At 45.8% G+C, this 25,228-nt stretch overlaps 1 protein-coding gene across 1 annotated transcript in view; it reads left to right on the top strand.

The window, feature by feature from the left end:
• Positions 1 to 2,285: 2,285 nt before the first annotated feature.
• mast2 (microtubule associated serine/threonine kinase 2) overlaps positions 2,286 to 25,228 on the top strand; it is a gene marked incomplete at its 3' end in the record, with an annotated part of 242,782 nt that continues 219,839 nt past the window's right edge. Inside the window, 1 exon segment of the mRNA XM_083648326.1 lies at positions 2,286 to 2,660. Within this exon segment, the coding sequence (XP_083504452.1) occupies positions 2,580 to 2,660 (81 nt within the window). The 5' untranslated portion in view covers positions 2,286 to 2,579.

Here is a 25,228-nt window from a genome sequence, read left to right as displayed (position 1 = left end):
TAGTCTCTGAAGCAGAGAGTGAGCCTGGGCGTCAGCAGGGTTCAGTTTAGTGGTGACGTCTCTGAAGCAGAGACTGAGCCAAGATCTGCTGTAAATTGATGTTCAGAGATGCATTTTACATTGTTGATATATTTTGTTGACCACTCAAAGTAAAGCTGTACATCTATCATAATCAAAGAACACAAACAAAAAACAATCAAATCTTTTACTACAAGTTTGGGTTACTTCTTCAATGTAAATAGCAAATGTACAGACTTACAAGGCCTAACTTACTTACTAAGCCTATGTTAAAGAGCATGAACAGAAAATACGATAATCAATAATAATCAATAATATATGTCTTAAGATTGTTGCATTGTACAGTATTTTATTTTTTCTTCCTTGAATTGATGTTGGTTTTTGTTTGGCGTTTCAGGTAACCGCTTTGATTTTATTTTTTCATGAAAAAATAAACCTGTTTATTTCAACAACAAAAAGCATGCCAACAGTTTTTTGTGTGTTTTAATGTCACTCATGGTAAAAAAAGAAAAGAAAAGTGAACCATAAATTAATAATCAAAGTAGCATGCTATATTTATTTTATTGTCAAATAAAAGCATGTATTATTTCTGTTTTCCCAACACTCACACCCCCCAGGGGACGGCTGGCTTATAGACTTCGCACAGCAATAGTTTGAGGCCATTTCTGTTTATGGACTGTATAGGCAGTATAGGCACTCAGCCTTTAGTGGGAATGCAAATTTTTGCATTTCATTTTCACTGAAAAAATAAATAAATATAATTGATATAATAAATGATGTGATTTTGACTGGGGTCTATACCAAAAAACATGTTCCCTTTAATATGTCTGGAGAATATGATTTGTAGGCCGGGGCATCTCAGTAGCAGCACAGTGCTTATTGATGTCCGAGTTAGTTTTGTTCTGACACTCCCTGAAGTATGACCAGAATTTTACATGGCATGTTTTAAATTTAAACAGAAGGTGGCAGCAAACACCACGAAACCGACATAGCTTTACCCACGACACCAGTTGTACTTGTGCCTCCCCTACCCCTATACACACTCATGGCAAACACACAGATAGCCTATTCAACATGCACTAAAACGATATATGAGCAAGTACCAGTTTGTGATGTGTGTGTTGAATTTGCCATCATAGCGTCAGCGACATCAGACAAGTTATGTGAGTATACAGTCAATGGAGTGGATGAGTGGATGAAGCCTGCCAAAGATCGAAATAGTACATCCGATTATGCATTCAAAATAAAACGTTTGTCACTCAGTATTGGGAATAACAAAACTAGAATACCTCTTAGTTAAAGTAGCTCTTTCAAGGTCGTTGTCATCTTTTCCAAGTTGCCTGTAATGTGTTTTGTGATTTTATTATTATTAGTATTATTTTTTTTACTTGTGTAGCCTATTTAGGAAGCCCATTATGATTATGGATACATGCTGTTAAAAGGACATTTAGGGAAAACAAATGTGTATTTTCACTAATAACATATTATTAGTATAAGTATATTATGTATTTTTATTGTAATTCGTACTTAGGACTCAAAAAATACAGTACTGTTGCGAACGCTCGTCAATTGAGTTTTACTTTGAAATCGCTTAGCGGAAGTTGTCGTTTTATTGTGGCTAGCTTGACAAGTGATGACCGTGGCAGACTGGTTCAGGAAGCAGGCGAGCGAGTTTTGCCGTGACTGCTTCTGCTTGCACTGCGCTGCCTGCTTCAGCAGCACACCACACACACAGCTCGACCCAGTGTGTCAGACCTCATCTGGAGGAGGATGGACCATCTGAAGAGAACATTCAGTCCCAGTTAACTGGTCAAGACCAACAAGACCTGGCTACCACAAACACTGGGATCCGCTCGCGCATCGTCCGCCAGGAGAAAAGAAAGAGCTGTCATGACATGGAGGGTGACGGCGGGTCACGGCGGTGTTTCTGTCTAGGCAGGTAAACGTTAGCAAGCAGGCTAACTAGCCAGCTAGGTAGCAAGTTGCTACAAAAACTGCTGCAACTTTGAGATTCAGTAACGTTGTTGCCACCACCACCAGCAGCAGCAGCAGCAGCAGCAGCAGCGAGGCTTCACAGAGAGGAAGAAACTCCAGATGAATGACACGCTGCAAACAGTCTGTGGCAAATTGTGCGCGTGATTCCTCAGCCGCCCTTTTGATTTGTTTGGAGGACAATTGGGTGCGCGTGCACCAAGGTGATTGACAGCTTGTCAAAACGGCTTTTCCAGATGTGGACAAACGATTCAGCAGCATGGGAACTATTACAACTAGGCTAGCTAGCCAGTGCGCCACATGACTGGCTACTGACAAGGAAGGGATGGCTGCTGGCCGCCGGGGCAAACTTATAGTGGACTCTCAACTCTACAAAGCGTTATTATTATTATGTTGGCGGTGAAGGTTTGACTAAGATCCATACGAAACCACGCTGACATGTTAAGCTATAGCCAGCTAACGCGTTATTATTAACGTTTACCAGCCACAGCAAAGTTGTCGACTCGATCCATCTTCTAAACTAAAACGCTATTTTGCGCGTCAACTGTCTTTGTCGAAAGACGAAAAATATGAAGAGGACTGAAAATAAAAACAAGAGAAAACTCTGTAACATGGACCAGCAAGGAAGCCTGAGCGAAGAGAAAGATGCGGTGAGTAGCAAAGCCAAAAGTCTGGTGCTGATCCACCACGAAGCTCAAGACAAAGTGTGTGTGTGTGACGTGTGTGTTGTGTGTGTGTGTGTGTTGTGTGTGTGTGTTGTGTGTTGTGTGTGTGTGTGTGTGTGTGTGTGTGTGTGTGTGTGTGTGAGAGAGAGGTCACACGCAGGACGACTGTAGGTGTTGCATAAACCAGAGGGGAATTTTAAACGTTGATAATGATGAAATCATGTTTGGTTTGAACTTTGAACTAACACATACATGGACTACTTTTGGCACATCCTGTGCATCTCCTCAGTAATGATGAGTGGCGCTTTAAGCCAAGGTTGAAGTCATCACTGTAGCTCACACTATGAAGTCATGTTCTCCTCTCGATGATCTGTAGAAGTTTGATATGACTGAACTGTGTCATGTGAAAGTGCTGCTCCACCCTCACATGTGGGACATGATCTGAATGATGAGGTGTAGCATAATAATCTGATGAATCAGATTGCCCGTAATCATCCTTTTCACAGTATCTATGTATGTACCATGTCTTCACAGGAGGGAGTGAAGGTACCGAGGAAAAGCCAGGTCAGGATGTTTGTGGGCAGCAGTTTTTATGTTTTTTGTGTGGATACAGAAGTTTGAACGGGGGGGACGGAGTGGAGGACTAGACAGGACGTGTTCCTCTCGTCTGACTTATCCATGTGTCGATGCACTTTGGAACATTGGGGGAATGAATCATGTCCTTTTGATCACTTTTTGGGATACTCCCAAACCCAAAGGGTGTGTGAGTGCACGTGTGTGTGCACGTTTCTGTGTGTGTATAAGACTGAGTCGTCATCGATAAAGAAAACTTACGACGTTTAATTTTCAAAACCCCAATAATAGTTCCAAACAAGCTCTGACAGAACGCTCGATAAGTTCATTTTGCCAGAGACAGTGATGTCAGTTTTAGCTAGCACGCACAATTATTATATAACAAAAACAGGTTTGCTAAAATAACTTGGCAGCGAGTTTAGGTTCATGAAGCAAGCTAAAAACTGAATCACTTGAGATTTAGTTTCATGAGCCCTCGATGTCAGGTTTGACAAGGTTTAGGTGGTTACAGTTGCACAGTGTGAAATAATGAATGATGTCATCGTTGTTTCCGTGTGTGTGTGGGTGTGTGTGTGTGTGTGCGTGTGTGCGCATGTGCGCGCACGTGTATTAGGATTGTACTCTCTGTCCCTGACTGACAACATGAGCAAACATTAGTCTAAACATTCTCTGCAATCAGAGAATAGGCCTTTTTCACAGCAGCCATTTGTTTATAAAAGGCAGGAAGTAGCACAGGTGCACCAAAACATAAATTAGTGTTTTCAACTTCCAGTCCATTTAAGTGTTCCAGTGCTGGGGCCCTAATTAGTGAGTTGGCACCTGTGTTTACCCTGCCTGTTAAGCTGTGTTCACACCGAGATATTTATTTTTCGCTCTGTCGCTTGATTCAACCCTTTGGAATCGCTCTGTCGCTCTGTTTAAATCGCTTGTCAACAGGCACACGAATTGACGGACATGTGGGGGCTATAACGTTACGCAATGTCATGATGTTTGTCCACTACGAGCCACCGTCATTGTTTACAAGCTAAGCCTATCAGCGTGCTCCTAACGCGAGCTCCATACTGGTAGTACAGACTTCACTTCATGTCAGCTGTCAGACTGTCAATCAGCTGTCATTGCGGTTTGTTGCCACACAATAAACCAGCGGTTTGTTCCAAGCTAGTGTGATCCTTGACTCACTCTCACACGGCAGCCAATCAGCGTTGAACAGCGAGCGACTGATGCCAGCGAAATTTTGCTCGAGTTGGGATATTTCATCTCGAGCGACGAGCGTATTTTCTCCCTATCGCTCTGTCTCTGTCGCTCGGACGCCCAGCGATTTTTCTCCCGGGCGAATATAGGCTCAATCGCTCGTTTGCATTGACTTTGTATGTAAACTCGATGCCAGCGAAAAACTTTAATAGGTCGGTGTGAACGCAGCTTTAGACACAAAACGGCAGCTGTGAAAAAGGCCCATTAGCACTGCAGTAATATTACAGGTGACAGGGTTACAGTAATTTAATTACGCTTAAAGCAAATTAGAGTTGATGACTTGAAATAGCTTGAGTTTAAGTTCAATTATTTTGGGGCAAATTTTGGGGTTATCCAATTCCAAAATGAATGGCAGTTGTACTGGAGTAATCCAGTATTTCAGCTTGATAAAGATTTAATTTTTCCCTTATGTACTCTGTAACAGATTACAGTTTAAAAGTAACCTTTCCAACCCTACTTGGTGATTTAATAAGATGTCCTCTATATCTGTCCTGTTCAATTTCATAGCTACCGTACTTGTTAACGAGGGTGGTGTAGTAGCACCTTAATTATGATTTTACTGTCCAGGGTTTCCTCTATGCATTTAGTAGCAGCGGTCCACCTCTGCTAAATCCTGCCCACCGCTCCTTCAAAATAAGAGAACATATTTTTGGGGGGCACCTGGCCAAGAAAAGCAGCATGAAGTTTACAGATGCTACAAACAAACAAAACATGACATGACTTTTATAGAGAAATAAATGGTGCAAAGCACAAACTGTTATATAGAAAAGTCAATCCGTGCAATAAATAGACCCTTCTCACGGGGGCCATTTTGTGTCAAAAAGGCAGGGTAAACAGTAAACACACAGGTGCAAGCAAAACACTAATGAGGGTTTCCAACTTCCATGATTGGAATTTGGAAAGCAATCAAATTTGAATTAAAGTTCTTCTTCCCTGCCTGAAAGTTACAGTTGCTTAGTGAGGTGTCTCATCTTCCCTGATCCTTCCCTAACCAGGTTCCTACTGATGGTTGGCTGACAGTCATCATTAAGGTCTTTGCACACACAGTCCGATTGTTTTCGTATGCGTGTTTTTTAATCCGTCATCTGAAAACACAGACGGGTCCCAGCTCGCAAAAATCTATTGACTGATGCGAAAAACGCAGAAAATCGAACCTCGTCTGAAATCTTAAATGACGGACGTAATTGTCGGACTCGGTGTGTCAATGATGATTGACACAAATGAGCTCGTTTTTTTTTTTTTTTTTTTCCAGTGCGTCAATTTCGGACGAATATACGGACTTGGTGTGCAAAAGCTATTAGGCTTGTTCTGCTGGGAGGTGTGTCAGTCTGTGTTTAGCTGAGCTCTTCTTCACCCATCCCTGTTTCACTAGTCCTGGTGTGGCTTCAGTCACATGCTAAATGGGAGCAGTAAAAAGGGGCACCACCCGCCACACATCATAAACAGTGGCAGACACACTGCATCTTGCAGTGGCCTGACTGCCTTTTATTGCAGCTGTGTGAATGGAAAGTCTGCTTGCTTTCTTCAGCAGCAGGTTTTTGCTAGATAATTGTATTCACATGAACACATTCAACTGTCTTCTGTCTATTTTGCTTCAGTCTTTCTGCACATTTTCCCATTCACCCTTTTCCTCTTTATTTACTCCTTCCTTCCTTCCTTCTGTCTTCTTCTAGTCTTCTTTGTCGTCGGAACGTTATTGAAATATAGCTATTGTTTTGGTTTTACGAATTGAAATGATTGCATCGTAGCGTGTGCTGCTTTTTTGAACATTTGATCAGAAAGGCATTGTGAACACTGGGCCTTTGCTGATATGCATTTAGCCTACATACCAATTTTGCACGCACGCAAGCACGCACGCACGCACACACACACACACACACACACACACGCACGCACGCACGCACACACACACACACACTTCAGAGAAGTGATTGTTCCCAGTTGTAGCCCCCCATATAGGATCAAGCTAATTAGGGCAGACTGAGAGCAGAAGATAATCTACTAGAGGGGATTATCAGCGTACAGTGTTGTGTGGGGATGGGAGAGAAGAGGGACGTACAGTAACGTACAGTGTTGTGTGGGGATGGGAGAGAAGAGGGAGGGATGCTGCTGTTGTGCTTAAGGAGGATTTTCACCATAACCTAATTGGCTCCATGCCCTTGGTTAGGGGCCATATGATTTCCGCAAAATGGAACAAACGGACGGAATCATGGAATTTGGTAATAAAAATGGAATCAACTGTAAAACATGGAATATTGAAGAATTTTCCATAATTTGGCTGAAATTGATAAAAGTAGACCTAATTATCAAGATAAGAAGTAGATCTAATGATCGTAGTCACCTAAATCATTTCATAATTGTAAAATAGGCCTAGAGAAATGATTCAGTTTTTGATTGGGGTGTTTTGAGAGGGGGGGTGGGTCTTGCGTGGGACTCTTACTGCACCTCACAACTTAGTTTTCACCTTGAGAAACATGTTGAAGAGGCTGTCTGAGAGAGCCAAGTCATTAAAAGAACGAAAAAAATATCGCTCTTAACCCCTAAATTTAAATTTAAATGGAAAAACTGAATTCGGGGAAAAATAAAAGGGAATTTGGATTTCATATGGCTCTACCCTTGGTACACTCTCATAAACAGGTAGAGAATCTGTACACGGTAAATTAGCGTCAAACATTTCTTTTAAAATTATTATTCTTTTTCATTTTGCCTCTATACGGGGGGGGGGGGGTGGGGCTTGAGAGCGAGATCTCATTTTACAAGAGCACCCTGTTACAAAAACACATAGAAAAAGTTTAAAAATTACACACAAGATAAAAACAAAACGAACAGCTTCATCAAGAATAGAACAGAATAATATACTTGTTTTTTTGTTTTGTTTTTAAATAAAATAAGTTTCCAGTTGATCCAGTTTGATACTGCTCTCTCAGTATAGGAGAGAAATGTCTCACCTTGACTGACAGGCTTGAATTTGCCTGAAAAGCTACAATACAGGTGTTGGAGCTTTTTGTCGGATGCTGAGTGTATCAGTGTCACTGAACTTTGAGCTCCATGACCTCAGTGTGACTCAGGAAAGGAGAGAAATAGTTGAATAGGTGAAAATAGATCGTTTCATTTTGCTGTGGGCTGTGGGCGCTCCATTTCAAGAAACCTGAAACGGCTTCCTGTTAGATGGAATGAGACAGAAACCTGTGACTTGACCTATCTTCAGTTACTCTGCAATGCTGAACTTTAACACACACACACACACACACACACACACACACACACACACACACACACACACACACACACACACACACACACACACACACATGCACATGCACGTACACACACACGTACACACACGTGCACACACACACCCACACACACACACACACACACACACACACACAGCTTGGGACAGGCCACTGACTGGCCTAAATAATGTTATATAAACTTTTCATATTATGGTGTAAAATAGGCTTTCACATTAAGCGTAACAATGTATTTGATCAACATTCCCTCAGTGGATTCATTGGATTCCAGTCTGCGTTCAAAGTGCTCTTAAGTAGCAGACTAGCTTAGAAGATATTTAGTTAAAGGAGAATTCTGATTTCTTTACAACCTGGACCTTATTTCCAGCTTTAAATAGGATTTGTAATAAACCCTGATTAACTTCGGTTTGATAAACAAGCGTACTTGTAATCGCGTGTAACAGCGTAATCTGTTCTGACCTGCGAGCTGAAAACAAGAAATTCAGTGCATGTGAAATGCTTATCAGCTTATCAATGTCCAAAATGATGACAATGCAATGAAACTGTAAACTTCGCTGGGAATTTAATAATTAGAAATAACTAGAAATACAAAAACACAAGTAGAACAAATATCAAATATAGCTTTTGAGTTAAGAAAAAAGATCAAATACACAACATGCCGTCTATAGCGTAAAAAATACAAAATAAAATAAATATCGGCAATATCGGCCGATAATATTATAGGTGGACCAATATATGGGTCTGGCTCTACATCATCCTGTCATAATTGAAGAATTAATCAGTGTGTTTGTGTTTGTGTGTGTGTTTACAGCATATTTTCTGCTTACAGTTAGTATCTATTTGTACAAAAAAGACAGACGATGTCCAGACAGATAGAAAACACTTTTCTTCAGAATAATTCAGGGATCCATTGTAGTCCTCCTACTAATATGTACAGCCTATAGTACCTTGCTTCCAACACAGCTGTTTTGAAGACAGTCAGTCAGTCAGTTGAAGCTGACACAGTAGCCTTGACTCTTTGCTCTTTCTTGTTCATTAGATAGCTCTTAGGCTAACCATTAACCCACTGCTCTGCCACACACACCTCCTCTAACCACACATGGAGGAGTGTGCCACCAGGCTGCCACTGAGGAGCCGATTCCCAGCTGCTAGTCCCTGTGCTGGCAGACTGCACAGGGACTAGGGAGGCTGGCTAGTCCCGGTGCTGGCAGACTGCACAGGGACTAGGGAGGCTGGCTAGTCCTGGTACTGGCAGACAGCACAGGACTAGGAAGGCTGGCTAGTCCTGGTGCTGGCAGACTGCACAGGGACTAGAGAGGCTGGCTAGTCCTGGTGCTAGCAGACTGCACAGGCCTAGGAAGGCTGGCTAGTCCCGGTGGTGGCAGACTGCACATGCCTAGGGAGGCTGGCTAGTCCTGGTGCTGGCAGACTGCACTGATTGATGGAGCCCAAATGGCTAATGTCTGCCATTTTGGGGTGCCTAGGAGAGAGAGGTAATGGGGTGGTGCAGATGCAGAGAAAGGTAATGGGGTGGTGCAGGAGAGAGAGGTAATGGGGTGGTGCAGTAATGGGGTGGTGCAGATGAGGTAATGGGGTGGTGCAGGAGAGAGAGGTAATGGGGTGGTGCAGTAATGGGGTGGTGCAGATGAGGTAATGGGGTGGTGCAGGAGAGAGAGGTAATGGGGTGGTGCAGGAGAGAGAGGTAATGGGGTGGTGCAGATGAGGTAATGGGGTGGTGCAGGAGAGAGAGGTAATGGGGTGGTGCAGATGAGGTAATGGGGTGGTGCAGGAGAGAGAGGTAATGGGGTGGTGCAGAGAGAGAGGTAATGGGGTGGTGCAGAGAGAGAGGTAATGGGGTGGTGCAGAGAGAGAGGTAATGGGGTGGTGCAGAGAGAGAGAGGTAATGGGGTGGTGCAGGAGAGAGAGGTAATGGGGTGGTGCAGATGAGGTAATGGGGTGGTGCAGGAGAGAGGTAATGGGGTGGTGCAGGAGAGAGAGGTAATGGGGTGGTGCAGATGCAGAGAGAGGTAATGGGGTGGTGCAGGAGAGAGAGGTAATGGGGTGGTGCAGATGCAGAGAGAGGTAATGGGGTGGTGCAGATGGTAATGGGGTAGTGCAGATGCAGAGGGGAGAAGGGCGTTCATTATAAAATGCTCATTATCCAAAGTAATGAGCTAGATGGGGTCTATCTATCAAAGCGAGGGCAGCATGGCAGCTATTACAGTGTCTAGATGATGATCAAGTGGCTCTCTAGGATGAGCATCAGAGAGCAGAGACATGAAGTCACGCTGCTTACACCAATCTGCTTTATTCACCAAGTATGTGCAGATTGTGCACACATACTGTACATACAAGGAATTTCTCCCAATTTGCATAACTCTCAATGCACACAAAAATGGTATGCGGCGCGCAGGCTAAAACAAATGTAAAAGGACAGGGGGTGCATTTAAACATTTACATGAACTATATACAATATAATAATGATGATAACACAAAAGAGACGAGACAAAACATTGCACCTTTTACGGCAGGTGGTGGTGTGCCATTTCCACCATGGGAGAGACTCCCTGTCACCTGAGTGACTGAGAAAGCTCTGTTTGTTTCTGTCTATTTCCTGCTTGCCTCGCTTAACCTTTAGGCCATAAAGACGCGTCTGACATGAGATAAGGAGGAACACACCTCCTCCTCCTCCTCGCCCCCCCATGTCTCCAAACCTTCTTCTAGTCACTCACTTCACATGGAGCTTCACATGCAGCCTGGAGCCTGTTCCATCCTGACAAAGAGACATTCTAACCTTCTAACAACAACACATTTAATGAAGAGAATTCATCACTCTGCTCTTGCTTAGCACCATGTTATTAAGCCTGTCTCTGTTTGAAGCCCTCTTCCCCTTCTCCTCTCCTCCTCTCCTCCTCTCCTCCTCCTCTCCTCTCCTCCCCTCCTCCCCTCCTCCCCTCCTCCCCTCCTCCCCTCCTCTCCTCCTCTCCTCTCCTCCTCCCCTCCTCTCCTCCTCCCCTCCTCTCCTCCTCCCCTTCTCCCCTCCTCCCCCCCTCCCCTCCTCCTCCTCCCCTCCTCCTCCCCTCCTCCCCTCCTCCCCTTCTCCCCTCCTCCCCCCCTCCCCTCCTCCTCCTCCCCTCCTCCTCCCCTCCTCCACTCCTCTCCTCTCATCCCCCTCCTCTCCTCCTCTCCTCCTCCTCCCCTCCTCTCCTCCTCCTCTCCTCCCCCCCTCCCCTCCTCTCCTCCTCCTCTCCTCCTCCCCTTCTCCCCTCCTCCTCCCCTCCTCTCCTCCTCTCCTCTCCTCCTCCCCTCCTCACCTCCCCTCCTCTTCCCCTCCTCCTCCTCTCCTCCTCCCCTCCTCCACTCCTCCTCCTCCCCTCCTCCACTCCTCCTCTCCTCCTCCTCCCCTCCTCTCATCCTCCCCTCCTCTCCTCCTCTTCCTCTCAGTCATTGTCTTGAGTGATGTGTTGATTTCACACTGAGCTGGATGCCACATTGCTCTGGCCTCTACTCCTCCATCATTCTCAGCCCCCTGCCTTCATCTATGTTCCTGTCTCAACCTCTGCCTCACCTCCTCGCTCCTCACTCTCTTCTCCTCCTCGTTCTGTGCCAACACAAATTGAACGGAGCGACATTTTGAAATGTGGCCTCGATAATCAGATTTAAATAATAGTCAGCTAATGTTGCAATGTTACTGTATGATCTATATACTCTACCAGAGAGACTTTAGTGGCTGAAAACACAAGTGTTACTGGGCTTGCTATATGAAAAGTCAATAACAACAGGTTTGGGAAAACCGGTCAAATGATTCTTTTCACAACCTGGGCTCAGCACAGGCTTTCAATTCATTGTGTGCCAGTACATGTGTATATGAAAATGAAGTGTGGTAAAAATGACAGACAAAGTGAGATTATGCAAGTCTATTTCCAGGTGTGCGTTTATGACTTATGCATACTGAACTGTGAATTCCACTACTGTCCCATTGCGATCCCACAGGCTTATGTGTGCATAATGTGTTTGCCAGTTGTTCCTTCCTGCCTTCGCTCTGTTTAACCCATTGATACCTGATGCAGCATTTGTGTGTGTATCCCTTTAAGACGGTCTTAAAGGGATACACACACAAATGAGGGATATACATGCAAATGCTGCATCAGGTATCAATGGGTTAAGAGCTGTGGAGATGCAGACATTTTGTTTTGTTTGATCCCCTGAGGCGTGTTTGCTTATGCTTCTACTTGTTTGTGAGTCATTTGAAACACAGGGACAGAGTGAGCTCAGTGCTGTACTACTCTGCATGTATTTGCATGTGTGTTGTTGGTGTGTGTTCCAACGAGGCTATAGGTTAGCTGCTTTTCCTCCAGGTCATTTGGCTGCATGCTAGCTAGTCTGAGACATCCATGGGCAGGGCAGGCAGGGCCAAGCAGGGAGAGGGAGAAGCTAGCAGGAATGCTGCTGCATGCAGAAACCTGCAGGGCTGTTCTGTTCCTTCCAGGCCTGGAATTAACTCATTTTTAGGGCAAAACACTTTGGCCTTTGATAAATACAATTTTACATTTGTTGTCTGCGCAGCCCACCACACAACAGCTTTTAGCTATGTTTATTTCAAGGAAAATGACACTGGTGTATGGAACTGAATGGGGAGCTTTCCCCCGTGATGGGCGTGGCCTATTTCATGCAGTGTCTCTATGCTTGTTTTTTTAGCCTGTGCATGCATAGCTTTTATGTGAGTGTGATTTACATTGAGAGTTATGCAAACTGGAGTCAGATTCCTGCACATATTTGTCCAATTAAAGCTGATTCTGGTTCTGAGATATGTCTCTGTCTGGTACCTTTTTAAGCTTTGGTTAATATCCAGTGTTATCTGAATTGTTAATTGGATGTATGAATGTGCATTTGTGGTTGATCGGACAGTGCAATATAGAGTGAATGTGTACTCTCCAACACTGATCTGAGGGCAGTTTAGCAGTTTCCCCTGCTAATGGTTAAGCCTCGAAAAGGAAGTTGGACATCTCATCCCTTATCAGCAAACAAGGTGGAGCAGGCACAGTGTGCTGTTGACTGCAGGACAGATGAAAGGCTCAATCGTGTCCTTAAATATAGCAGCTGTAAATGATATGCAGAGTTCAAACACAGCACAGCTAGAGAGGAGCAGGCATCAGGGCATCAGTCACCCAAGGTCTCTCTCACAATACTGATAGACTTTACCCTGAAAGGACCTGATGTCTGACTAGTCTGCGTAGGGTGTCCAAAATAATCCATTATAAGATGCATCGCGATGCGGACGTGCACGATTCTGCATCGATTCACAAATGTCAAAAATCGATAATTAATTAATTAATTAATTAATTAATTAATTAATTTTTTTTAAATAATCGAATAAAATATAACGGAAGTACATGCAGTTGTTTATTTGGATCATAATACAATGCAATTCCAAATGCACTTTTATTTTAAAAATAGCCACACACAGTGAGAAAAAAGAGAGTGAGAAAAAATGAATCATGTATTGGGGGAAAAAAAGTGATGCATCGATTGAAGATGCATCGAGATGCATCGATAATCGTAATCGAATCGTAGCCCTCTGAATCGTAATCGAATCGTAGCCCTCTGAATCGTAATCGAATCGTGAGGCCAGTGAAGATTCACAGCCCTACTGCGTATTGAGCTCCGTAACAGAGATGCTAAATGTATGTAAAGCTGTTTAATTCAGTGTTTCAGCAGGGCTACGAGGAGGCACTGTGTTTCATGATCACTTGTGTCCACAGTCCACATGACATAGTGACCAAGGTCTATATCACCATTTCATGTTTGCATTTGATCCCAAAGAGCCATGCGTGCTCCAGCTGTGTCATCAAAATATTGAGCTCTGTAAAATAAGCCAACAAATTGTTGCACCACCAAAAAAGTCAGCCTGTCACAAATTGAGGAATCAAAAATTTGCCCCACATTTCTGACCATTTATTAACACAAGATTTGAAAGGTATTCATGGTCCACTCCAAAGGGTCACAAAAAGCCGCTGGGTGCAAAAGACCTCGTCAATTTAACTCAATTCAAGAAATAACATGTAAACAGCACAAAAAGCTGTAGCGTTGCTTCACTCAACAAGAGCTTAAACACAGGAAGGAACTCATTAAAAAAAGCCACCACACACAAGCCCCTCCCACTGCTTCTCTCAGTCAGGTGAATGGAGTAGAGCCATCAGCAGCCAGAGCTCAAAGAACACAGTGTTTGCCACCTGCGCCACGCTAGGCTAGCCCAACTTACCAACATGTGAGTGCTTTTAAGTGCTGGTCTGAAGCCAGGTCTCGTCTTTCCTCCTCATGATAAGGAGGGAATGAGGTCGAGCTCATTTGATCCCAGAGCAGCAGGCTTTTTATCATCATGATTGAGCTCACTGTTGGTGTATACACACAATAACCGTGTCAATACAAGTTACATGAGTCACATGACATGTGCGTGTTGTGTTTGAGTGGATGTTACAGTTGATATGAGATGTGCGTGTGTGTGTGAGTGGATATTCCAGTTGATGTGTTGATGTTGACCATCCTTTTGTGTCAATCAAACAACACGTGAACAATCTTGTGTGTGTGTGTGTGTGTGTGTGTGTGTGCGTGTGCGTGTGTGTGTGTGGTCACTGTGGTGTGTGTATGTGGGTGTGTATGAAGCCCTGCCCTGTCCTGATTGGGGGATATTAACCTTTGGGTTGTGGCCAGCAGAGAAGCGTCCAACAAAACATCCTGCTTCCTCTAGCTCAGCAGCTAACTATAGGAGGACAAAACACAGACTCAGTGTGAAACATTTACTAAAACTACAACGACCGCACCGCGGATATATGCCTCCGCCAACAAGTGAGCAGTCGACATTCATGTCTGTCCAGACTCTGACGTTTGAGGCAAACGTGAAGAAATTCCGTCAAGGTGTTACTGAGATATGGCGTTACCGAGCTTGAAATTGGTGTTCATGAGGTCACAGTGACCTTGACCTTTGACCACCAAAATCAAATCAGTTCATCCTTGAGTCCAAATGGACGTTTGAGTTCAATTTTGGCATTTGTGAGGTCAGAGTGACCTTGAACTTCGACCTTTAGCCACCAAAATCTAATCAGTTCATCCTTGAGTCCAATTGGAGGTTTGAGGCAAATTTTATGAAATTCCGTCAAGGCGTTCCTGAGATATCGCGTTAACAAACTTGGGAATGGCATTTGTGAGGTCACAGTGACCTTGAACTTTGACTTTTGACAACCAAAATCGAATCAGTTCATCCTTGAGTCCAAGTCGACGTTTGAGGCAAACAGCAAACGTTGAGGTCATCCAATTTCCCCTTTTTGTTAATCAAATAGAAACATGCTTTCTACAGCAGAACAGCAGAATGCAACACAGCCTCATGTTCCACGCCCTCACCTCACCTCCATGCTCTCTCTGCTGTCAACACAACACGCCCCCGCCTGGCTGTCACTTCTGATTCACTACAAGCTCTCAGGCTGCACATGTGCTGCTGGCCACAATGTGTCATTACACCACATTCTCTCAAAAATGGGCAAAATGTGTGTGTGTGTGTGTGTTAGTGTGTGTGGGGGGGGGAGTGTGTATGCATTTCAGTGTGTATTCATTTCAGTGTATTTAGTCTCCTTTCCTTTGACAGAACAGAGAGCAGGCCAGACAGGCCTCTCACTTCACCACCCACACCACTCATTTCGGAATCATCCTATCTCTCTCTCTCTCTCTCTCTCTCTCTCTCTCACACACACACACACACACACACACACACACATACACACACACACACACACACACACGATAGGGACACAGGATTGAAGCATTGAGGTTGGGCTATCAATGTAATCCTCTGCAGATGAAGAAACATGCGAGCAGTGAAGACAGGGCCACTGTGTTGCAATAGGGAAAGAACATCCAGGATTACAGTTTACAATGAGAGGTGGTGTTGTGTGTGTGTGTGTGTGTGTGTGTGTGTGTGTTTCTGTCTGTCTGTGTGTGTGTGTGTGTGTGTGTGTGTGTGTGTGTGTGTTTTTTTCTGTCTGTCTCTGTGTGTGTGTGTACTGTTCATTCTTTTTTAACGGGTCCATCTAAGGCACAATGTGGCAATAAAAGCTGCTCCAGCACTGCACTGCACCACCTCCCTCAGCTCAGCATCACACTCACTGTCTCTCAGGACTTGACTGGACTGGACACCGGTACCAGACCGGACTGGACTGGACACCGGTACCAGACCGGTCCACTTCACTACCAGCCACGACAGCAGGGCTGCTATTGTTTCCAAGTCAAGTTTATTTGTAATAGCCCGAATTCACAAGCATGTCTCAGAGGGCTCCACAGAGAATATGTCTAGCTAAATCTAACTGACACAACAATAACAATTACAGTAATAACAATTACAACGTGATTGAACAATCATATGATGGAGAGAGAGAAGGGGAGAAAGGGGGAGGGAATGTGGGGGAGGAGAGAGCAGAACAGATAGGATATACTGGAGCTGGGTGATATGGTCATGAATAGTCACAATGGACAGAACATTTATACAAGTTATGTATTATACTTACTAGGTGAAATGAGCCACTGAATAGACAAGAAACAGGTGCCCTGACCTACCAGAGGAGGCGCTAGTGCAGCGACCAAGACACATACCCCCCCCAATCCGGCTTCCCACCCGCAGACACAGCCAACCGTGCCTGTATGAGCGCCCGACCAAGCCGGAGGTGACACGAGGGCGCGAACCTGCGACCCTCGTGTTGGTAGGCAGGGAATCTACCGCTACACTACCCGGACGCCCCGGGGCATCGCAGCAGGTTAAGATGGTTTCTCAACGTGTAACTTATTAACGTTCCACAGCAACTGGCTGAAAGGGGGGCGTGGCATCACAATTACCCAATGTGTGAAATTTCACTTGGTTCCCATTAAAAAGCGATTGTGTGAAGAAGGTCTATGTGGGATTAGACTGTTTGTTTACAACTGCTGCCACATGTTGAAGGTTTTCTTGCACAACTGACGTTCTCCCCCTCCCTCCCTCCCCCTCACCACATTCCTCTGTACATGTGCTCACGCTGTGGGTAATAACAGACCTGCTAATAGCAGTGAAGGAAAGTGTTTTGGACCTGCGGCGTAGGAATGCTGTGCGTGTCACTGCTGCGGGCCAGCGATGAGCAGAGCGTTCAGGAGCACCGGGACAAGGCCAAGGGTTGTGTCAACACTGCTCATCACACGCATTGTGTGCTTGTGTTTTTGTATTTGACTAAAAAGGCGTGTGTTTCCTGGGCCAGTCTGGCAGTTGTGGCAGTGTTGTTGATGCTGGTCCTGCTGCTGCTGGCCTCAACGGCAACCTGCCATTACTTTCCCCTATAGTCCCTCACTCTCTCTTCTTCTCCCTCGGATCAGAGGAGGACCTTCTGTTCACTCCTCAACCTTACATCTCTTCAACCTTCCCCTACACTTCTCATGTGTTATGTCACAACCAATACACTTCTCTATCTGTTCTGCCAGGTTCTTCTGTGTTTCCCTATAGGACGTCTCTGGCACACACACAGGAATATGTGATATTGTTGCTCGAGGCGAGGGTGTGCAATGTGTATGTATGAGGCTGCTCTACACTTTGCTGACACTGTCACAGTTTATGCTAATAAACCTGTGTGTTTGACTTCTGGCTTAGCTCACTGTCATTATGTTGGCTTTCCTTTTAGCAACCTCTTCCTCAAATTCCCTCCCTCCCTCCCTCCCCTCTGTCTCAGCGTCCTGGTGGCTCACCTGGTGGCTCACCTGGTAGAGCACCTGGTACAACAAAGGCTTAGACCTTTAACGTGGCCGACCCGGCTTCGATTCCGACCCGCGGTCCTTTGCCGCATGTCATCCCCCCTCTCTCTCTCTCTCTCTCTCTCTCCACCTTTCCTGTCTGCCTGCTGTCCTATCAAATAAAGACAAAGCACCCCAAATAATAATAATAATAAAAAATTAATCTGGTGATCCTGAATCATAGCAGAACTGTTAGGCCAGGGCCACACTCATCTCTCATGTCGGTTCATCTCCCTTCATTTCATTTTCAACAACAACTGTCCGTTGTCCAGGCAGCACTGATAACGCGTCCGTTTCAGGCAGACTTCCGTCTGTTTTGACAGACAGAAAGTTCGTTGAACTTTTTCTGGATGGAGGAATTTGTCACCGTCCGTTTAGCAAATCAGAGTCGAGGAGGAGTTGTTGTGTTATGAATGCCAGAATGTTAATGTTCCAAAAACAAAGCAACGAACATAAATCTATCAGTTAGTAATTCTATACGTTTTCCATCAGATCAGCATGGCAGCAGCCATAGGGGCTGGTGGCCGATGACCTGCAGCCAAACCATCAGCATCACAATAAGCACATTTTCACAGCACCACCGACTGGAGCTTTGTCAATGACCAAACATGGGATAAAAGAAGGACACTTTGGGGTTTAAAATGGTATATTTTTACCATTTTAAACGTATAGTTTTGAGTCATAAAATGACTATTTTGTTCTGACTACCTGATTTCATGAAGTTAAGAGAATTGAAGAGACTCAAAAATCATTAAGGGAATCGAGTCGAATCCCCTAATGATTTTTGAGTCGAATCATTCGAGATATTCGCCTCCGTTGGCAACAAGACGTCAAATCAGTAGGAAATTGTTTGACATCAGCTATGAGTCCTGTCCTGGCTATCTGTACCTGGTCCTGCAAGGAGAACCAGGCTCATGAGACTGGTCCTTTACATGACGTGACTGTTGCATAACTTCTTTGGGTAGCCTACATTGAATGAATGAATGTAACCAGACTTGAAGGGCAGAATGAGCTTGCTGGAATGAGGTTAACACCAGCCCATTCATGTTGGGCTCATTTCTACATCACTGAAACACCAGCCCTGATCCTCCTTGACCTCTGATCACGCCCAGGTGATCATGAGGCTCCAGATCCTGCCTGAGGAGATGAAGACCTGTGAAAACACTCCATTAGTCTCTCCGTTCAGCGGCCTTTGACAGACCGCCTGGGCCAAGAAGTGAAACAGAGAGTGCATGGTGAACTGGCCAAACCACACATTTATACTGGCAGGCAGTGGAGCTAAGCCCCCTATGGGAGTAATATAGCATGCTAGCTTTGTATTACGTAGCCTAAAGAGGACTGACTGGGCTTTGGAAAAGTAATGTCGTGCCACAGCACATTATGAAGATGGATTCCATTCCAAGGGTCCATTGGACACACAGGAGTGTAGATGCTCTGAAGGCACCTGGTTGATGTTCCTCTGTGGAGCATGAGAGGCCAGCATCATTAGGCCCTAAGCCAGTCCTTTGCAACAAATAAGTGGTTGAATAACATGTTTGAAGACATGAAAGGAGCGCTTCATTCATCTTATCACGCAAGAGATGTGTCTGCATTTTTTATATCTGGCAAGAGATATGTCAGGTGCACCTTAAGGAGTTCATATTAGAAAACAATCATTCATAGATCAATCAGATAGAGGGCATTCCTGCTTTGGTGGGGAGATGGAGTGTAGTGCTTGTGACTTGAGGTAGCAAGCCAAAACAGAGCTGGATGTACTGTAGTATCCGTCAGTCCTTAGCCTCTCCTCTCCTCTCCTCTCCTCTCCTCTCCTCTCCTCTCCTCTTCTCTTCTCTTCTCTTCTCTTCTCTTCTCTTCTCTTCTCCTCTCCCCTCCTTCCCTCTCCTCTCCTCTCCTCTCCTCCTCTCTCCTCTCCTCCTCTCTCCTCTCCTCCTCTCTCCTCTCCTCTCCTCTCTTCTCCTCTCCTCCTCTCTCCTCTCCTCTCCTCTGAGTCCTCTCCTCCCCTCCACCCTCCGCTCCCCCCATCTGACTCGATGTTGAACCTAGCTGCTTTCTGTTGCCAGATGTAATGCTGTGTTGTCCACAAAGCCCTGGCGCATGAAAACCTGAGTTAACGGCCTGGAACTCCTGGACAATTCTGTACATTTCTTTCCTTTTTATTGTATTTTCCATGTGCACCTCCTATTCGTTCTTTGTGTTGATCGTTTGTCTTTGTCTTGCTCTGCTGCCTAACTCCAAAATGTGCTATTTGAAAATGGTCTCGAATATTGTACGGTTTTTACTGCACTAACTACTAGGGATGGGCATCGAATTTCGAATTTTCGAATAATCGTTGTTATTATCAAGGTCGACTTTTATTATTGAAATTCGAAATTCGAAATTCGATTTTTTTTTTTTTTTTTTTTTGGAGTGAAATGTTGCATTGTCTCCCCTGATTCTAAGTATAGTCAAATCGCTTGGTTTGAGCAAGTAAAACAATTTTTATAAGCATTTTAAGCAAGGTTTATGGAAAAATGAATGGCGGATGAAATCCCATGAAGAGGGAGAGGGGGTGACTTTGGCACCCCTTTGGCACTCAGACCTGAGCCTACTAAATATTTAATGAACCACTCATGATTGTCAAAACTGTTTTTTATTTTCGAAAATGTCAATGTCATGTACATGTTCTTTACTTCAGTGGTGCAATGCTTGTTTGAGCTAAAAATCCACAGCAGAAGCTTTTTATATTAATCAATAAAGCCGTAGACTTAGAATCAGGGGAGACAATGCAACATTTCACTCACACAAAAAAAAAAAAAAAAATTTTTTTTTTTACATTTTTATTTTTATTTTCGAATTTCGAATTAAATTCGAATTTGGCCAGCGAATTTCGAATAGTGTTTTTGCTAGAAATGCCCATCCCTACTAACTACCTTAACACAATAAACTCCCTCCGCACGGGGTGCGTTCTTGACTGGTGACGGTGTATTACTCCAAGCAAAACTCGATACTGTCTTTTACTGTTTATTTCACACTCACACATTCATTCATACATGCTACATGCTAAGCTACACAGTGTATAGTGATCAGATCGGTTGCCAGCAGGTAATCGACTGTAAAGACACAAATACACAGACAACCGCAACATTAACGACATGGTAATGGCATCGAGTGTATAAGACACATACCCGAACACGTTAATGGAACCAACACACAGGTAACAATACTATTTATAACATCGTTTCTCTTACCGTTTCTCTTACTTCTTATTTTACTCTTTGAGTAAAATAAATATTTCATTTATAACATCTATATCTACTTGTCCATCTTGTGAATGGGGACGAACACAGAGTTTATGCTAAGCAGAGTGAATGGGGACTAACACATGGAGAATATGCTAAGGGGAGTGGGGTTGTGAAAATCCAATTTACTGCTCCCAGAACCCTTGAACACAGAGCTGCAGAGCTGCAGAGGGGGAAGGCTTCGGACCGTTGCACATGGCAGCTTTTTTGATTGCCAAGCCGGCGCTTAGCGGCAAGGGTGTCATAGTTCCCTAATTCCCTTGGTAGACCCCCCCCCCCAGAACTCATGTAGACCCCCCCCCCCCCCAGAACTCATGTAGACCCCCCCCAGAACTCATGTAGACCCCGCCCACAACTCATGTAGACCCCCCCCCAGAACTCATGTAGAGTAGACCCCCCCCAGAACTCATGTAGACCCCCCCCCAGAACTCATGTAGACCCCCCCCCCAGAACTCATGTAGAGTAGACCCCCCCCAGAACTCATGTAGACCCCCCCCCCAGAACTCATGTAGACCCCCCCCCCACAACTCATGTAGACCCCCCCCCAGAACTCATGTAGACCCCGCCCACAACTCATGTAGACCCCCCCCCAGAACTCATGTAGACCCCCCCCCCAGAACTCATGTAGACCCCCCCCCCAGAACTCATGTTTGACTGGGGGAAGGGTTGGGCAGACAAGGCACTGAACTAGCACACCTAATCACTACCTTAAATTGGTCCCCCTTGATATAACGTGTGTGTGTGCGTGCGAGTGCCGGAGGAGGGTTGTTAACCTGAAAATCTCATCAGTTTTTATGATGGACCCATGTTTTTAACACACGCGCGCGCGCGCGCGCACACACACACACACACACACACACACACACACACACACACACACACACACACACACAGAGTTATGTAAATAAGGTGTAATTATCATACTGATCAAGGCTCAACCCATGTTGTTTTCATATCTTATTATAATGACACGCACAGTGCACTGTAGCTCACACATCCCACTGCATTCCCCTTCTATTACATGCACACTGCACACACACTGCACGCACGTGCACACACGCACGTGCACACATGCACGCACGTGCACACACGCACGCGTGTGCACGTGACTTCATTTGACTTGACACGTGAAGCTGCAACAATCAAGTCACGTTAAACTGGACATTGGTGGATTGGAGTGTGTGTCTGCCGAATTAGAGACATGCTTTGAAGTATTCAGAAAATATTTGTGTTTCCACAAAAAGTCTCTACTTGTATGTTTAAACCGTAAGTCGCCGACTTCAAAAGTCTCGACGCGAGACTCATTCATTCTTCATTGGGAGTCTCGTCGATAGAGCTCCCCGATAGGGGTTTGCAGGCTCCGATAAGCTGGCCGTACGCTACATACACGTTAGCAATCACAATAAAACAGTAGCTACCTCCCGCACAATGTTATCTGAAGATTTTGCATAATCAGTATTCCCAAATATTGCGTAGCTTCCTCAGCGGGCTCTAACTAGGTCACATAACACACATGAGTGACATTACTGAAGATGGATCTTCCAAGTTGTAATATATCGTCCTGTCATGATGTCTTTGTAAACTGGATGCTGCAGCACAGACAGACAGGCACCCTGCTGTCTCTGGATACTGCAGCACAGACAGACAGGCACCCTGCTGTCTCTGAATGCTGCAGCACAGACAGACAGGCAGGCACCCTGCTGTCTCTGGATGCTGCAGCACAGACAGGCAGGCACCCTGCTGTCTCTGAATGCTGCAGCACAGACAGACAGGCACCCTGCTGTCTCTGGATGCTGCAGCACAGACAGGCAGGCACCCTGCTGTCTCTGAATGCTGCAGCACAGACAGACAGGCACCCTGCTGTCTCTGAATGCTGCAGCACAGACAGACAGACAGGCACCCTGCTGTCTCTGGATGCTGCAGCACAGACAGGCAGGCACCCTGCTGTCTCTGAATGCTGCAGCACAGACAGACAGGCACCCTGCTGTCTCTGGATGCTGCAGCACAGACAGACAGGCAGGCACCCTGCTGTATCTGAATGCTGCAGCACAGACAGGCAGGCACCCTGCTGTCTCTGAATGCTGCAGCACAGACAGACAGGCACCCTGCTGTCTCTGGATGCTGCAGCACAGACAGGCAGGCACCCTGCTGTCTCTGGATGCTGCAGCACAGACAGACAGGCAGGCACCCTGCTGTCTCTGGATGCTGCAGCACAGACAGACAGGCAGGCACCCTGCTGTCTCTGGATGCTGCAGCACAGACAGACAGGCACCCTGCTGTCTCTGGATGCTGCAGCACAGACAGACAGGCACCCTGCTGTCTCTGGATGCTGCAGCACAGACAGACAGGCACCCTGCTGTCTCTGGATGCTGCAGCACAGACAGACAGACAGGCACCCTGCTGTCTCTGGATGCTGCAGCACAGACAGACAGGCACCCTGCTGTCTCTGGATGCTGCAGCACAGACAGACAGGCACCCTGCTGTCTCTGGATGCTGCAGCACAGACAGGCAGGCACCCTGCTGTCTCTGGCATCAGGTCACTCTCCCACTGTGTGCTCCTCTCACACTGCTGACTCACTGTGGCCTGTGCTGGAGAGGACTGCTGCAGACACGCACGCACGCACGCGCACACACACACACACACACACACACACACACACACACACACACACACACACACACACACACACACACACACACACACACATATTCACACTCAAGGTATATGCATGCACACAATGTCAGTCTACAAGTGTGTACGCACCTCATGCACACACACACACACACACACACACACACACACACACACACACACACACACACACACACACACACACACACACACACATCTTCCAGTCACATGGTCTGCATCATGAACTCATCGTCTGTCTGTGGTTCTGCTGTTGGGCTCAGCCAGGCAGCCCTTTAATGAGCTTTATCACAGCTGCAGAGCCGCAGTGTGAGAAGCCTTTAACTCCTCCCCCCGCACATGCCCCTCCCCCTGCACACACTCATCTATATGCTTGTGTGTGTGTGTGTGTGTGTGTGTGTGTGTGTGTGTGTCGGTGTGTGTGTGTTTCAGTGTTCATCCCATCATTAATCCATGAGCAAACTGTGATTGTAGGATCCTGCTGTAGAATTAAAATCAACTAAACCCGATGGGCATTTGATTGATTTAGTCTTTATTATTAGTCCACTTCTGACTATAATGATTCAAGTCTACAAATCGAGCACAACTCATAGTCTCTTCAGTCTTCAGTTCATAGTACCAATCACTGCCACCAAGCATGGTGTCATGAGTTTGTATTCAGTAAGGTGGTTCTTTAAATAAGGCTGATATGTGAAGGCTGACATGGCCGACAACAACACTTTACAATACATTTTACAGCACAAAGGCTCATAGTCGTCTGAACCTGTAGCCTCATGGCGTTGTTGAACGCTGTGTTTTTGCCAAAGGGGAAAGACAGACGACTTGCTGAGTGCAGACAGAGCAGCGAGAGGAGGAAGATGAGGATGAGGAGGGAGCAGAGGGGAGGAGGGTGATGAGGATGAGGAGGGAGCAGAGGGGAGGGTGATGAAGATGAAGAGGGAGCAGAGAGGAGGGTGATGAGGATGAAGAGGGAGCAGGGAGGTGTGACATTTTATAGCCTGACCTTTGCTGAACGCATCCCGCTGTTCACAAAGAAAAGCCCCGTAACATTCTCACTCCTCGGTTCTTTCTCTCCTCGTCACCGGAGCTCATTTGCTAAAAACACAGACGACATCCAAACCTTGCCCTTTTTGTAATGAACAGATCCACAGCAGCAGCAACCGCAGTGTCAGGGTGCTTTCACACTCGGGACTCGTCAGGACCATTTCCCAGCACACTTGTCCACCGGGTGTGGTTCGTTTCATGAGTGTGAACGTTGCGTTCCGTGCCCAGGTGCGGGAACAGCGTACTCTGAGAGGGCCCACTTGAAAAGGTGGTCTCTGGGGAACGCTTTGTGCGTGCCCAGGGATGGAACACCAACCATACCGAACCACATAGACAACACACGGGCGAGGATACACTCCAGGCATAGTTGATTATGCACGTGTACTCTGCAAGTATTCCGTTGCGTTCCCGAGCACGGAAGACATTTTCTAATGTGAAAGCTGACCAGCGGATTGACCAATCGTACTTGGGAACGGAACGAAAGCAACGTTCCCAGTGAGAAAGCACCCTGAGTGGGGCTGTGTTCAGTGGGTTATGTCTCGCCCCTCCCCTGGTGGTGGGTCTGTGCTGCTCAGTGAAGATCACTCACTGGGGAGGCGTCTGAGGAGACAGACTGGAGGTGACCTGCTGAGACCCACCTCAGTATTACCCCACACGCACACCTCTCATCTCTCTTTTCCATCTCTTTCTTTCTTTTGCTGTTTT

Source organism: Poromitra crassiceps, assembly GCF_964638095.1.
Source record: "Poromitra crassiceps genome assembly, chromosome: 12".
In the NCBI taxonomy this organism is placed as follows: Eukaryota; Metazoa; Chordata; class Actinopteri; order Beryciformes; family Melamphaidae; genus Poromitra; species Poromitra crassiceps.
Note: the sequence above shows the minus strand (reverse complement) of the source record. Positions and strands in the feature narration are given on the sequence as shown.